The sequence below is a fragment of the Pogoniulus pusillus genome, chromosome 6, assembly GCF_015220805.1.
Source record: "Pogoniulus pusillus isolate bPogPus1 chromosome 6, bPogPus1.pri, whole genome shotgun sequence".
NCBI lineage: Eukaryota > Metazoa > Chordata > Aves > Piciformes > Lybiidae > Pogoniulus > Pogoniulus pusillus.
Genome location: NC_087269.1, coordinates 47,312,030 through 47,327,828, shown reverse-complemented (window position 1 = coordinate 47,327,828; position 15,799 = coordinate 47,312,030). Strand labels below are relative to the sequence as shown.

At 42.5% G+C, this 15,799-nt stretch overlaps 1 protein-coding gene across 1 annotated transcript; it reads left to right on the top strand.

The window, feature by feature from the left end:
- The first annotated feature begins 1,195 nt into the window (after window positions 1–1,195).
- Window positions 1,196–15,245, top strand: VDAC2 (voltage dependent anion channel 2). The gene is made up of 9 exons (XM_064145526.1): window positions 1,196–1,441; window positions 5,246–5,317; window positions 6,287–6,336; window positions 8,583–8,735; window positions 8,823–8,875; window positions 9,317–9,544; window positions 12,291–12,441; window positions 13,317–13,374; window positions 14,200–15,245. Exons 2-9 carry the CDS (start codon window positions 5,251–5,253, stop codon window positions 14,289–14,291), a joined length of 852 nt encoding a protein of 283 aa, XP_064001596.1. The 5' UTR covers window positions 1,196–1,441; window positions 5,246–5,250; the 3' UTR covers window positions 14,292–15,245.
- Window positions 15,246–15,799: the final 554 nt, after the last annotated feature.

Below are 15,799 nucleotides of genomic sequence, written 5' to 3'. Positions count from 1 at the left end.
TGCCAACCTGTCTTATTTAAAAACATCAAAATGGAACAAATGAATCTGTTGCATCTCCCAGTGTGAAAGTACTGGACTTATACACAAACCCCCCGAGAGAAAACCAAGCAAAGCGCCAAGCCAGTTGCTTATCGTTGGCTGTAAGTGGCAGGTGCTGACTGGCTTTGTCACTCACCTGCTCTCCTTTTAACAACCTGGAAAGCTACCCTTGTGCCATGGGCTCTGGTACACAGGTAGCGCTGGATGCTATGCATTTTTCATACAATGCAAATGCAATTTCTGCTTGTAACTATTTTTTACTCTCTTGAGTTTAGATCATGCCACAGTCCAAGTGAGCAGAGGAAAGCGATGATTTTCAAGGACGCCTATCCTGCAGTTTCCCGGCCCAGCAGTGGTCTGTGTTGGTGACTCGGTGGACTTCGGCAGCAGAGCTGTACGGTGACTGCTGCACTTTAAGAGGTCTCATTTAGGATCAGGAGAGGACTAGCTAGGAAAGCTTCTTGTGACTCATTGCTTCTCTCGACCTGAGATATGCGAGCTTCCGTTGCGTGTTGTGTCTTCTGGGAGGTGACTGCAAGGTAAAAATGGAGTTCGTGCAACTGGAGAGCCTGGCACTTGTCTGAAGAGGCAGCAACCACGCTAGAGGAGTACAAACAAATGCCACCGGCACAACCTTGGCCGGCTGCAGCCATGGCTGTTCCCAGGCAGTCGGTGCGCCAAGACTGGAGACAAAACGGCCTAAAAGACGACCAGCAGTTTACCGCAGAGACAGTGACCCTGCGCATGAGTTCTGCTGGGCGCGCTGGCACCGCGCCCGCCCATCTCCATGCGGCCGAGAGTGCCGTTTACTTAAGCTCTCCTGGCTCAAGAGCCGGTTTCTGCTGTGGTCTGTGCTCCGCGCCGCACTCCTCTGGCCCTCCTCTCACCCTCATCTTCCCTTCCCCACAGGAGCGGGCGGGCGCAGCCCAGCGGCCTCTCTCCGCTCCCGTACCGCCGCAGCGCAGCGCAGCGCGTCACGCCCCGCAGCCACCGCCGCCCTCCGCGCCAGGCGGCCCCGCCCCACGCCGGCCCCGCCCCGCCGCAGGACCCCTCCGCGCCGCCGGGGCTGCCGCGGGCGCGCCTGCTGCACCGCGGCTCCTCCGCCTGTCTCCTTGCCCGCAGGTGCGCCGTTGCCTGCCGTCTGCGGACTCTGTGCCCCGGGCGGCGGCCCTTCCAGCCTGCCGGCCGGCGTCACAACACAGCAGGAGAGGCAGGCGGCGGCTGAAGCGGCCCGAGCTGATTGGGGTCCTGCGCGGCGGCGGCGGCGGGCGGGCGGATCGGTGTCTCCTTCAGTTCGCCCTCCAGTGCCAGCGGCTGCAGCAGCGCGGCCTTCTAACGGAGAGAGCGTCCCGCACCCCCGGCCCTGCTCTGCCCGGCCTCGCTGGCCTCCCGCATTAGCCAGGTGCAGGCCCAGGCCGTGACTGGCCCCGTAGGAGCAGGGGAAGCGGGCGGGGCTCGCCCGTGTGCGAGCGAGTGGCGAGTGGCGAGTGGCGGGATGGCGAGTGGGATCGGGCACCGCGCGTCGGGGGTGGCGAGGCGGGGAGCGCCCTCATCGCCGGGGCCGGCGGCAGGGTGGGTGCGGCCGGGAGGCGGTGTGTGTGTACCGGAGGCTCCGCACGTGTTGTTGGCCGCGGCCTGCGCGGGTGTGGTGCCGTCTGGGCGTGCGGGCCCGGCTGGCCGCGCCGCGGTTACATAAGCGGCGGCAGGGCGGGCGCGGCGGGAGCGGGTCAGGCCGGGGTGCCCAAGATGGCCGCGTGGAGGAGTTCACCTTGCGGCGGCAGCGGGCGCGGCGCCTGGCGGCGGCGCTGGGCCCGGGCGCCAGGGCAGGGCTCGTCGCTGGGTGCCGCCGCCCGGGCCGGGCCGTGGCAGGCGTGCCGTGCGGCCCGGCCTGGCCTTTCACACCGGCCGTTTCCTTACATTGCCCTTTCCTGCGCGGCTTTGCCTTGCGCTGCGTCTGGTTTCTGAACACGTAGCTCATTTTCACATGCTTCATTGTTTCCCTTCTCCGTAGACACTGTATGTCGGCCTCGGTGTGGCTACTAGGCTAGCGTGCCCGCCTCCGAGAAGCAGGGAGAGAGTTGAGGCAAGGGTAATGAGAGCGCTTTGGGTTTTGTTTTAGGGATTTTTTTGTTTGTTTCTCTAAAAAAGCTGCAGTAGTAAGTCTAAAGGTCACACCATGCGGCCAGTGTAACTATTATTTGATGAGTATCCATTTTCTCTCTTGCCCTTGACGCTGCTGAAATGTGATTGCAGTGTAGTTACTGCCCGTTCTTTAGAGTCGCCTGAGTACTTAGGTTTGAGATGTTTGGGTTTTTCAACTGTAGCCCGATCTAGCCTTCCTAGGCACATCTTCGGTATCCTGAGATCTTAAAATTACTACAAGTCTGTATAGGATTCCTTGGCATTTCCTCAGCTGTAGGGTTTCAGAGAGTTTTGAAACACTACCTGGAAGGAAGAGAGGGGTGTAACAGTAACTCATAACATTAATACATTTTTCTGTTCCTGGGATTTTTTTTTTCCTTTTTATGGAATAATGCTTGTGGCTCTTGACTAACAAATTCATTAAATTTTGGTTTTTAGGAAGGCATGAAACAAAGGTCAAGGTGGAGCTCCCACTTGATTCAAGTAGATTCTGTGGTTTTGAAATGAGGAATAAATTATCTGGTAGTTGCTTTCACAGCAAACCTCTTGGGAAATGGTACTTATGTTTTAGTCAGTTCTAATTAGTAGCTTTAAAGTGAAAAAACACCTCAGAATAGGGTTGGAGAAAAGGGCTTCTGATTGTATTTGCAGACCTTGCTTGCTTATCAGCATTGGAGGACACAGGGGTTTTTTTTTGTTGTTGTTGTTGCTGTTGTTTTTTTGGCCCTGTTTTTTAATAAGCACTGTGATGCTTATTAAAAGTGCGATAAGCACTTGCTTATCAGATATTTAGTATATCCAAAATTAACTCTAGGTTTCCTCTTTTGTCCTCATCTATCATTGTTAGTGTAGGACTAGAACAGCAGTGTGAGAGTTTTAATAGTGGCTGCTCTAACTTTTTGATCACAAAACTTGTATCTGTAGGCTGGAATGTCTTGACAGATACTGGCTGGTTTCCTTGCACTGGGAAAGATTAACTAGGCCAGATGGAACTGCAGCATCACTTTAACTGTACTAATCCTTTGGCTTTAGACGTGGATACCAGTTTCTTAAATTCTGAGAACATTCTTGCTTATTATAATTCTCTTGGCTGCAATGATTGTCTACTCAGAATGGAAACACATAAATGATCTTTTTGCTTTCATTTTCAATATACTCTAAAAGCATGTCTGTGCTAAAGGCCAGGATGAAACTTTAAAACTAGGAATAACTGTTCTGAAGATGCTCGTTAAGAGTGAGACTAATTAAAGGAAAATGCATAGCTAACCTCTAAATTATTTTAAATTGCTAATCATTTTTAATTGCAAAGCTGTACAGCAGAAATTTAGGGCATGTTTGCACACTTTCTTAGAATTTTGGTCCACCACCTGTTTTTTGTTGCCTGAGTAGTAAGAACAATTTAACATCAGTGGAGTTGGTATTGCTTCTGCTACAGATTTTTCTTTTTCTCCCAAAGACTTATTTATGGTGCAGATGGAGTTGGGCTAAGCCTTTCTAAGCTTCAGAATATATGCTCCACGTCGTTTTTCTGTTTTTGTGGGTGGTTGGGTTTTGTGGTGGTTTTATTTGTTTGTTTGTTTGCTGTTGGGTTTTTTTTTTTAAGATACAGATTATCTCTGGAAAAGACAGAGTTGTTTTATGGTTTTTGAGCAGGTGATGCATGTCTTAAAATATGAATTTGGTTATAGATTTTAGAACTCCTTACTAAATAAGGGAGGGGTGTAAATGTTGTTGGTCAGAGGAGGTCGAAGTTACCCTATTATGGCTTAGGGGGATGGAGTAAGGTACTCTGGAAAACTTCATTGGAAGTTGTAGAAAGATAAGGAGTCTTATGCATTATGATTGCTTCCTCAGTTAGATGTTTTTTCAAAAAGCAGTAGCAGCAGCTCAGACATACTTGACTGCATGTGGCAGGTGTACTTTTTTTTACCTCTTTTTTTCTCCTGTATGGATGGTATTTTGGAACAGCAGTCTGTTTAATGGAATGGTGCCCTAAGGGATTTTTTTTTCAATTAGATGTTCCAGAAAAGTTTTCCTATTATGTAGATAGGCCATGAAAATACAGGGAGGAGAAAACTCCCACATTTTTGGGGGAGACTCTATTAAATATTGGTTAAAAGTATTAAAATGATTTCTGCTTTCAGTCCAACAGAACTTGTGAGAGCACTACCTTTGTTATGGAGGTTCTGAAGATGTTTTTTCCATTAGCTGTAATAAAAGCCCATTCAAGAACGAGATAAATGGTTAATTATGTTCATCTGATTTTTCTAAGATCAATTAAAATGGTCAGTTGGGTCTCAAATGTGACAAATCAGTTTGAAAATAGAAGATTTTTGTTTGTGTTTTTAGCCTTTTCATGGTGCTTATCTAGTTAATTTCCTTATTTTCCTGTCCTTTCCCCCTCTCATCTTTTTTTTAACTTCCCTTGTCACAGTATGAGAGGAGTTACTAACTCATTGATGTATATTTTGTCTTCTGTATTTTACCACTTCAAAACGCTGTGCCTGTATAATAGTGTCCTTTCGGTATTGAAATCATGTGAAAATGGTACCTGCAGGAAGATACAGTTCAGAGTGTATCTTCACAGGGAGAAGCATACAGGCCAGTCTGAGACCTTAGGCTGGTATCTGTCTATTGGGTCAGGGAGGCCAGGTCACAGCTAGTCTGGAATAACAGGCTGTTTAACAGTGAGGCTTCTGTATGAGAAAGGAACTTGAAAGAGAGCTCTTCACAGATTCAGCACTTTTATGCTTGGTTTTGGTGGTAACTTCCAACTCTGGAAATGTGACTAGTTGATTTCTGGTAATTAAACGTGTGGAGAAATCTACTTGAAAAAATTAGGTAGTCTTGTAATGCCTCTTCTCTATCCTATGCCTAGAAAATACTGTGTTCAGTGACCATCACTGGGAACCTGTAGGTGTTTCACAGAATGCTGTGATTGTTTGAGCTATTTGTCCATTCAGAGCCTTCATATACGAATCTGCCTTAAGTAATGTCTTTAAGGAGTTGTGGTATCATTTTTTCAGTGTTCATAATGGTAAAAGGTTACCTTGTTACCTTTCAGCTCCAATGGCGATTCCTCCATCCTACGTAGACCTTGGCAAATCTGCCAGAGATATCTTCAATAAAGGATATGGTAAGAAGAGTGCTTTGCCTAAAACGTGGTGTTTGTAGTGCGGCAGTCAGTTGCCTTTATAAGCTGATCTGTAAAATTGAGTGCTGGAAGCGCCTATGTTTCTGAGGAGGGGGAAGGTGTGGTGTTTTTATCACCTGTAATTAGCAGACCATTGTAGGCTTTTCTTAGGCTGTTTTGATGTGAAATCTGTTAACATCTTTCTGCTTTAGCTGCGTAAATATCAGAGGTGTACAAGTATGCAAGAATTGCAAGTGTAATTTAACTGAGGAGAGTACTTTGTTTACATCAATGTTTGGTGATATGAAAAGGGAGATTACATGTATATAGACACCAGCAAAATTCTAGCCTTGTTTGGAATAGAAAGAGGAATAGCTTTTGGGATAAAGAATCTTTTCACATTTGAAATGCTTCAGTACCAGGCAGCTTTATAGTTCTATCTTGTTACAGTACTATTTCTGGTATTTGGGAATGTGTTTGGAGACTTTTTAGCCAAGACTATTGCTCAGCTCTAGGCATAACATTGTGAACCAGTGCTCCCATAAAACGTACTACAGCTGCAATGGCTGTGTATTTCCTAGTGACTTTGCTTTTACAATTTTTTACTTTGAGATATTTCTTCTTGGTGTTGAGAGACTAATCTTGCACATTGGGATAGCCAATGCCATCCTGGGAGCAACAAAGAATGTATTTTATCTGTCACTAAACTTACTCTTGAAAGTTGTTGTTTTGCACTTAAATGTACAGTGTGCACTGGGAGGCTACTCCCCACTGTTTGTTGTGGTGATAGAACTCTTGGTGTGTTCTGGAGTGGCCCCATCTACTTGCTGTGGCACCTGAAATTGGAATGTTACTCAGGTCAGCCTATAGTTGTTTTCGTATATGTATGTACTTGTCAGAGCTGAGAATTCTTAGAAAATGTGCACACTTCATTAAAGCCTTCTGGTGTAACTTTGGCTTCTGTTTGTTAAGGTTTTGGGTTGGTGAAACTGGATGTGAAAACAAAATCTGCAAGTGGAGTGGTGAGTTTAAATACCTTTTATTATTTTTTTATGGATATATTCTGATATGTAATCAGAAAGAGCACCTTTTCCAGATGTTAAGTGCTTCATAGGTTGTATGAATGATAAATTTTGGGTGTGAAATAATTTCAGGAGCCCCTGAAGACCTCATTTTATTCTGAATTTAACAGAGGTATTGCACTGTTTAGTAATCTTCATACAATAACAAGATTCCTTAGTTGTCCCTTGTGTGAAGATGAACAAGTAGTTGGCACATTTTTGAAGTATTTTAATACATCAATCATAGCACACAAGTTATTTGCAATACTGTTGTATTTAGTTGTTGTAATACTGTTTGTATTTAGTGGAAGTTTCTGTCATCTTGATACTTGTGTGTGAGTAGTTGGCAGCGAATTACCACATCGAATCTTAGCTTCCTCTTTAAAGGTATTACAGTGTTGCAGTAATGTCCCGTGCAAGATGCCTTGGTCATGCAAGCAGTGTCTCGTGTAACTTTTCTCTGTTTCTAGAACAGACTTTGCAAGATACAAAGAGATTTTTTTTTCGTAACTGGAAGCTTTAACAGTGTGAGTGGCTGTTGGGAACAAGGTGCGTGGGTTACGTGCTGTGTCTATCCAGGAGCCTGTGTCCTCACTGAAGCACACTTTGCAAGAGCCCTGGTTTAGATGTAGTTGTTCTTACAGCTTATTGCTGTCAAGGACTACTAGTAACACTGGTAAAACTCTGAGAAATCCAAGACCTCATGTGAATCCAATATCATTTATAAGCCATAATTTCCAGGAGGAGAGAGTGCTGGCGTGTATGTACCACAGGATCTTTTTAAGTGAAGATGAGAGATAATCTAATTGCTGTTACTCAACTGATTGCAGCCTCACATACCCTGTGCAGTAGGGAATAGCACAAAGCAAGAAATTAAAGTTGAAGGTATTTAGAAGTTGTGTAGTCCCTGTCACTTGCCAAGAAAATGACCTTACTGGAAGTGTGGAACTGCATGGGTGGTTTAGTGGTTCAGTAACATAATACAAGTAAATGTCTTGGCCGTGATTAAATCTGAGCAGGCACCATTAGAAAACAACCTCATGCATGCTTGAGAGGTGCAGTAGGTCTGGAGCTGTGAAAATATGAGTAATTGAGGACTTTTGATTTCGAATCCATGTTTATCTCTGCAGGAGGTGAGTGTGTGGAGTTGATTTGAGAACAGTACTGTGAATGGAGGAAGTCAAAGTGTTAAGTATTTTTAAGGAAGTTCAAATAGTTATTTTTTTAATCATAAGGGCAACATCATTTCAGTGGAAATAACTCCTTAACATGTATTTACAAACCAGACTGGCACTTCTGCCGTATGTTGCCTTAGTTTCTGAATAGTTGTGTACAGAAACTGTTTATTGTGTTCTCTCTGAGATTCCAAATAGTGAGAGATGTTAGGGACTACTTAGTTTAATGAGGAGATGTGAGTGATATTGCTAACTTTTAAGTACTTCCAAGAATTCCAAGTAAGAGTCTACCAGAAACATAAAATCAGACTGTTGCCTCAGCTCAGCATTCAAACATGGGTGTTATTTCTGTGTGTCATTAAATTGAAGTATCAAGGGAACAGGAATTTTAAATGTGTCAGTAGAAGTACATGTGGCCTGTAACTTGTGTAAAAAGGCTGTTGCCTAGATTAGACTGAGAACTCTGTAAAAGGCAACAAAGCTCCCAAACAAACAAAAAACTAGAACCTCACACCCCCAGTTTGAAAAATGGTGACATTGTGTGTGACCTTTTGTAATGGCACCTAACAACTTTGGAAAGATTGACTAATAATAAATAGGTTTACCCCATTCTTAAAGAATTTTACTGCAGTGGCATTATGTGCCTTATAGCATCCTTAGCTCTTGGTTTGATGTTTATTTTGCTCTCTAGGAGTATCAGACTTAACCTTGTGTTTCAGGAACTTCTTTCTGCTTTTAAAAAGAATTGGTATGGTAACTACTGTCCTTGCTAATGAGTTATGTTGTGAACTTGTGCATTGTAATAGTGGCAGAAACACTGCAGCTGAGATGGGAACTGAGTGGAGGCCTTCATGTGGGCACAGGCTGTCTAGTTCTTGGGTTGTTCCTCTCTACTTCCCTCACAAGGTGTCAAACTTGTTTCAAATAACAACAAGATCTCAGTGTTTGATGAAAGAAAGTTTCTCTTGGCACTCGGTAATACCTTGGGAATCACATGTATCTTCTGTGTAACATGGACACTTTCATTTCTAGGAATTCACAACATCTGGTTCATCAAACACAGACACGGGAAAAGTGAATGGGAGCTTGGAGACCAAATACAAGTGGGCTGAGTATGGGCTGACTTTCACAGAAAAATGGAACACAGATAACACTCTGGGAACAGAAATTGCAATTGAAGATCAGGTAAAAATTAGAGGAGTTTGTATTTGTTGTACCTAACTAGGAAAACTGAATTTGCAGCTTTATCTTATCCTGTTCCTTTTCCATCAGATTGCCAAAGGCTTGAAGTTGACATTTGATACAACTTTCTCACCAAATACAGGGTAAGAATTGTTAACCTTTCTACCTTACTTAAGTCACTAGTGATACCCATGGCCAGTAAATGTTCATGTGGTCTGTTCTATTGACAGAGATGTTTCTATGGTTTGCTGTTGATCAGTATTATTAAATCTGAATGCTAAAGGTTTCTATGCTTCAGCTTTACGTCTTGTTCTACAGGCCTAGTATTGGATGTTTCACATCATCTCACTTGGCTTACTTTCTGAAGTAGAAATACTTGGAGGAATGAGAACACTTCTAAGTTAAAAATGCCTATTTGCAGTAGCCTTCTGCTTTCTTGATGGGCTAGCTGTGCTTCGATCCAGTCTACAAGTTGTATGTGTGTGAGATTTGAATACACTGTGTGGAGTCACATGGCTCAAATTTGGCAGTTTTTGTTGAGTAAGGTGAAGCCTTCTCTTACGATGACTCTTTCTCTGTTTCAGAAAGAAAAGCGGTAAAATTAAGTCAGCTTATAAACGTGAATGCCTAAACCTAGGTTGTGATGTTGACTTTGATTTTGCTGGGCCTGCAATCCACGGTTCAGCTGTCTTCGGTTATGAAGGCTGGCTTGCTGGTTATCAGATGACTTTTGATAGTGCCAAATCAAAATTGACAAGAAATAACTTCTCTGTGGGCTACAAGACCGGGGACTTCCAACTGCACACTAATGTGTAAGTACTGAAAAAGTACACATTTATAGAAGCAGCCTTTCTTATTTCCTTCTAGTCAGAATACAAATGTTTGAAATGCCAAGAGGTGCTTGCAAGGCTACTAAGTGGAGTGTGGATTTTCAGTGCAAAACTGATGTGATGGTTTGGGTGTTACCTGTCCCCCCACTTTTATGAGATCACCCAGACTAGACTCAGATGACTGGAAGTTAAGGACTAAAGTTTTGTATTTACAGCTTAGCACAGTATACAAGCAGGTATTTACAGCTATATGCAGAAATACAGAAGTTAAAGGTAATGCAGAAACACAACACTCCTCCCAGAAATCAGAGTCCCCAGGAGGGGCTCCCAACCACCCTTCTGCCTTCTTTCCATGCCTCCACCTTATCCCAGAGTTTGTCTTACCTGCAAGGTGAAGTTGGGAGGATTGGCAATGGGGGTTAGAAAGCAGAAGGATTAGTTACACAGAAGCAACCCAGGGCACCTACGGAGACACACGGAATGACTCTCCTGCTCTGTCTTGTCCATGTTTTGTGTTCTTGTTTTTATACATCCCAGCAAGCCTATGAGTGAAGTAGACATCACCACTGTTTCCTTTTCACAGCCTATAATCGGATATTTTGCCTCACTATGATATTCCAATTAGTTTCAAACTAGCACAACTGAAGTAGTGATAATTACTACTTTGTATCCTCCCTTTTCAAAGCACTTGCCCTGTACACAGTACATGCTACAGGCCACTGAAGACCTGAAATACATCCCAGTAGGAAGTGCGGTGGTTCAGTTAACGCATAGCTGATCATGATGGGTTTTTCTAGTTTTCCCATTACATTGCATTGTATCTGGTCATAATTTAAGGGTGGTAGATTTGCTAGAGGTGGTAATTAACATTGCACTAAGTGAGTAACTCAGTCTCTGTAGAAGATAAGCTGTTCTGTCTCATCTTGCCTCAGCTCCATAGTCTGTAAAAGTCTTGGCTTTATTCCACCCCCACCCAACATTTAAAAACCTTATTTTGGGTCTAACTGCAGCTTGCAGTTTAAACACCTTTGTGCACAGGGGACTCTTGGCCTAATTGTGAAGGTACAGCATGCACTCTGTAAAAAAAAAATTACTACTCTTGCTAAATTGCCTCGAGTCTTTCACTGAGAGGTAAGTAACCTTTTAATGTTCACAGTACCTCTTTAAATCTTCCTAGCCAAGCTTGTGTTACCAGGTACACACAACTTGCTAGTTCTGATAATCATCCAAATTGTTGCTCAGTTTTGAGGTCCTTACTACATGAAAGACATTAAGGTGCTGGAGTGTGTCCAGAGAGGAGCAGTGAAACTGGTGAAGGTTCTGGAGAGCAAGTCCTGTGAGGAACAGCAGAGGGAGCTGGGGCTGCTCAACCTAGAGAAAAGGAGGCTGAGGGGAGACCTCGTTGCTCTCTACAACTCCCTGAAGGCAGGCTGAACCCAGATTGAGAGTTACTCTTTTCTCCCAAGGAACAAGAGATAGGATGAGAGGAAGTAGCCTCAAGTTGCACCAGGGGAGGTTTAGGTTGGACATTAGGAGAAGTTTTTTCACTGAAAGAGTTCTCAGTGGACAAGGCTCCCCAGGGAGGTGGTTGAATCCATGTTCCTGCAGAGATTCAAAAGAGACAGAGGTGTGTTGTTGAGGGACATGACAGCCTTGGCAGAGTTTAAGAGTGGACTAGATGATCTTGGAGGTGTTTTCCAATGAAAATAATTCTGTGATATTCTGTGATCTAAGTAGGTTAGTATTAGCTTCTGGAGCAAGACTAGAGCTTTAATGTACTCAAAAGAATTAAAAAGTCATTTTGCCTGGCTGGGACAGCATGCCTGAAGCAGAGCATAAGTAAACAGGTGTAAGAAATCTTGTTTATTAATTTTCTTCAAACTTACTGCCTTTAGATCTTTAATGTTCTTCAGAGTAAGCTGATCAAAACTGCTAAAGGACATGGTGTTTTCAGTCTACGGTAGTAAAAGTTGGTGGTTTTGTAGTGAGTTCAGTTAGGTTTTTGATCTAGAGGTTTATTGTTTTGGAGGGATAGGATGGAGATTCTGTTTGGGTTTGTTGAAGGGTATGGGAAGAAGCTGCTAAACTCTTCATAGTCTGGGCTGTAGGAGTTCTGCTTCAGTCAGACACTGTGACCTTTTTAAAAAGGTCATACAATTTTTAGGTATACCCTATGTGTTCAGTAATCATAGAATTCAGGATGCCCACTTAGTTTTGTAAGCATGTGGTCTGGAATTGCATCCGAGTACTTAGTACAGTGTCAGTGTGAGCATTATCTGTAGCACTTTGAAATATATTATTCTTATTTTTCCCCTTGAATTATTGCAGTCTAAATATGCCCTGAAGTCTTTGTTCATTTCCCCTTCTCCTGTCAGAAAAAGTGGAAACCACTCAAACTCCTGGAATTGATAGAGTTGTCATAGGATAGTTTGGATTGCAAGAGACCTTAAAGATTATGTGGTTTCAATCCCTCTGCCATGGCCAGGGACACCTCCTAGTAGAGTAGGCTGCTCAAGGTCCTGTCCAGCCTGGCTTTAAATCGTTGTTGAAGTGCAAATATATGAACCATTATTTTAACAAGAAATTCGTCACCGTGAGGGTGGAACAGATTACCCAGAGAAACTGTGGAGGCTTCAACCTTAAAGTGTTTAAAGTAGTTTAAAAAAACCCAAATGAATAAATGGATGAAGTAAATATGTGAAAGTAACCTTTATTCTTGGATGTGCAGCAACGACGGTTCAGAGTTTGGTGGGTCAATTTACCAGAAAGTGAGCGATAATCTTGAAACTGCTGTGAACTTGGCATGGACAGCAGGCAGCAACAGCACTCGCTTTGGCATTGCAGCTAAGTACAAGCTGGATTCCACTGCTTCTATCTCTGTAAGTACGGCTCGCACCGCACGGCTTGTGCGAAGCGTAGTGTGGGCTTTTTATGTCCTGTGAGTCTGTGTACAGGAGGAGGTAACAGGTCAGGAATTCTTGTTGGAATTATGCTTACAGTTCAGGCAGTTAAAATGAAGCCAGCACTACTTAAATTCTGTTACGTTGCATAAAACAAAACCTCCCTAAGAGTCTGACTGTCAATGTTGTGCTTCTCTAGGGGCCTTAACCCTCAAGTTCTGGAAGTTTATAGATTTTTTTTTTTCCCCCCTTAAAACTAGTTTTGAAGAGCTCTGCCATATTCTCATGGTAAGAACTCTGTCAATACTGGTTAAAAAGGTGATAGGCTCATACTTTTCTGTATGTCTTGAAGTGGAATTGAACTTGGATTGCTGATCTCATCCTGTAGAGGAAATGGTATGAAGTGATCTGAATAATTTTGTAGGTTCTTCATGATGATACTTGGAAATGTTTGCAGCTTGACTGATTTGACCTGCAGTTTAATCCTTTTGTAGTCATATGAACATGGAGGAGGATTCTTGTGGCTTGTTTTGGGAGACTGAGGTGATAAATGGCTATAGCCTTCTGAAAACGGGGCAGGTGGGAAAGGTCAGTTGCCAAACTAGACTGCAGTAACAGTTCTCCCTGCCTTTACGTTCTGTGTGCTCTTTAAATATGTTACTTCTTTATCACCTAGTTGAAATGCAAGGGCATACCTGGGAAGAGAGAATCAAGTGAACACAGAGATAATGAAAGAACATGGAAATTTGGATTGATAATGGCAGTATTGCTGTAGTTATTGTAGCTTCTGAATGTTAAGAATTAATTAATCAGTTACCAACATTTCAGTTGCTTTTGTCTGACTTTTTTTTTAGGCAAAAGTAAACAATTCTAGTCTAGTTGGAGTGGGTTATACCCAGACCCTGAGGCCAGGTAAGAGTTACTGCATGAATTATTTCACATACATCTTTTATATATCACAAAGAAAATCTTTGAGCTCTCTGCATTTATATGCACTTATTTCCCTTTCTCATAATAATTTTGTTGAAGAAAAAGTAGAGGTTTTTCATTCACTTACACTACAAATCAAATCTTTATCCAAACAAGACACATTCTATTGCATGTAATGGAGTTTTTGCATCGTATTATGGACTTGTGTGGGAGTGGACTGTATTGTGTTCAACAGCTTAACTTTAGGCTGTGCAAAGTAGTTTTTTGTTTGTTTTGTTAGCATTGCTTTCACCAGCCATACTAAATGGAGTTATGGTACATCTTGACAATTAATAAGGATTAGTTGTCAAAAGACATATCCTGCTCTTCATACGTAGTGAAAAGAGCTTAAATTGTTCTGTTTGAATAGGGGAACAGCTGTGAATGCTATATGACCAGCAGCTAGTTCCTTATTTGAAGGCCAGTACAAATTGTAGTTTCATTCTGTCTCTTCCTTGGTGCAAGTGTCTGTCTTTCTATGCGTAATTTTCCTTCTTGTTTGCACACCTTAATGTAGAAAAGATGAGGCCTTGTGTGCTTACCAGTTGGGGACTTTGCATGTCCACTCTACACCATGGCATCGACACAAAGCATCCAGCTTGGTTTGTGTTAATAGCTTCCAGTAGATTTCATGATTTTTTCTCTAAAAATCTTTAGAGGAAATTAATGAAATGGAAAAAGAGCTGCAGCAGGGCCTTGTAGTGATGGAGATTGAGTTTCATGAAAGCTACTCTGACTGTTGTAAACGTGTGCTTAAAAATCTTACAGGTGTGAAGCTTACACTTTCCGCCCTGATAGATGGAAAGAGCATCAATGCTGGTGGCCATAAACTTGGTCTTGGCCTGGAATTGGAGGCTTAAAAAGGAGAAGAAACTCTTGCAGAGAAGGGATATCAGAAGAATTTGGCCTTAAAATGTATTTCCAATGTGACCAGGCTTTTTTTTTCCCCAAGAAGGATGACCTAGAACAAGAGCTGTATTTGAAGTATTTAGACAGTTACTTGTTAGCTGGTTTCTAGTTAAATTGGTTACCCATCTAGTGAAAATTCTGCATTAGTGCAGTCACCTAAACATTATTTAAATGTATTTAACTGTTTAATGCGCTACCCACAAATAATGAAATAGACATTTATGAAAACTGTACAATTGTGTGCATGTTTGTTTTTATGTTCCTTTTAACATTCAGTATTGCCATTGAATGAAAAATGGATCAGTGGATGTTTTTAAATGAGGTCAACAATTTTGTTAAATCACCTGAAGGAGAAATACATTTGGTATCCCAAGAGAAGTCATGAATAAAACAAGTACACACACATATTTGTGCCTCAGATACTTTAAGATATGAGGGTAGTGCTAAATTAAATGTTTTAAGCTTGAACTTGAAATAATCCAAGTAGTGCTCTATGCCATTGTGCAGTTAAGGACCTCCACCCCACCCATGACAACAGTGAATATAGATGGTTTTCATTGAACAGCTGGATTCCTCAAGCAATTCGAATGTGCTTTTCTGTCAGGTAAGATTTGTCATGACACAGTGGTGTTCCACAGGCAAGATTTACTGCATTACTGGTTGGCTTCCTGATGCAGAGTGCAGAATTATGTACTTGATGCACTGAATCACTTAAGAACTTGATACTTCTGCCCAAGGGGTGAAAAACCTCACCACAAACACACCTTTTGCTTATATTTGTATGAAGTGAGATGTGTGTCTGCAACTGAATGTAACAGTGTAACCGTATAGCAGTCTGCTTATCCCAACTGCTATGAGAAGTTTCTGCTTAAAATGACTGAAATAAAGGCTTAACTTTAAAAGAAGGTAGAGGAAAATGCATCCGATTTTGCTTTCCCTTCAGTAAATGAACCATGGCAGATACTCATTTAAGCCCAGAAACATGCAGAAGTCTCATGTTTTGCCAGGATGGAATTAAGAGGGAATGGAAGTATGTGGGATATAACATGATTTAAGGTCAAACATAACTAGCTGTGAATGCTTTTTATGTGTAATATATTAAATACATGTAGTACAGTGCTTGCTGTATGAGCCAAAGAGACCTACTGAGTTCAAGGGAGTGTCTAGAGTCTCTCATCAATGAAAAAGATACCTTAATATTTTGTCTTGCATTCTGTAGTTAACAGCAGCTTGTTTCGTAGAGCAGGTGGTTACCTTATGGTCAGAAAGCTTTGTCTCTGGTTTGCAAACTGGATTAGACATAACCCCTGTAAAAGTCCTAGTGATTTGCCTGAGGTCTTGTTCCATCTGGCATCATTGCCTTTATATGCGTGGGTTCTCGAGTACTCCATTGCAAACTGCTTGTGTTTAGGCTGTAGCTGTGGAAAAGTTGGACCACCTTTGCGGAAGACAGAGCAGA

Bases quoted from the DNA above. Each gene is read 5' to 3' on its own strand.
- VDAC2 (XM_064145526.1), top strand. From the start codon at position 5,251: ATGGCGATTCCTCCATCCTACGTAGACCTTGGCAAATCTGCCAGAGAT. The intron at 8,736-8,822 runs GTAAAAATTAGA...CTTTTCCATCAG, and splicing joins AAATTGCAATTGAAGATCAG to ATTGCCAAAGGCTTGAAGTT. The intron at 8,876-9,316 runs GTAAGAATTGTT...TCTCTGTTTCAG, and splicing joins ACTTTCTCACCAAATACAGG to AAAGAAAAGCGGTAAAATTA.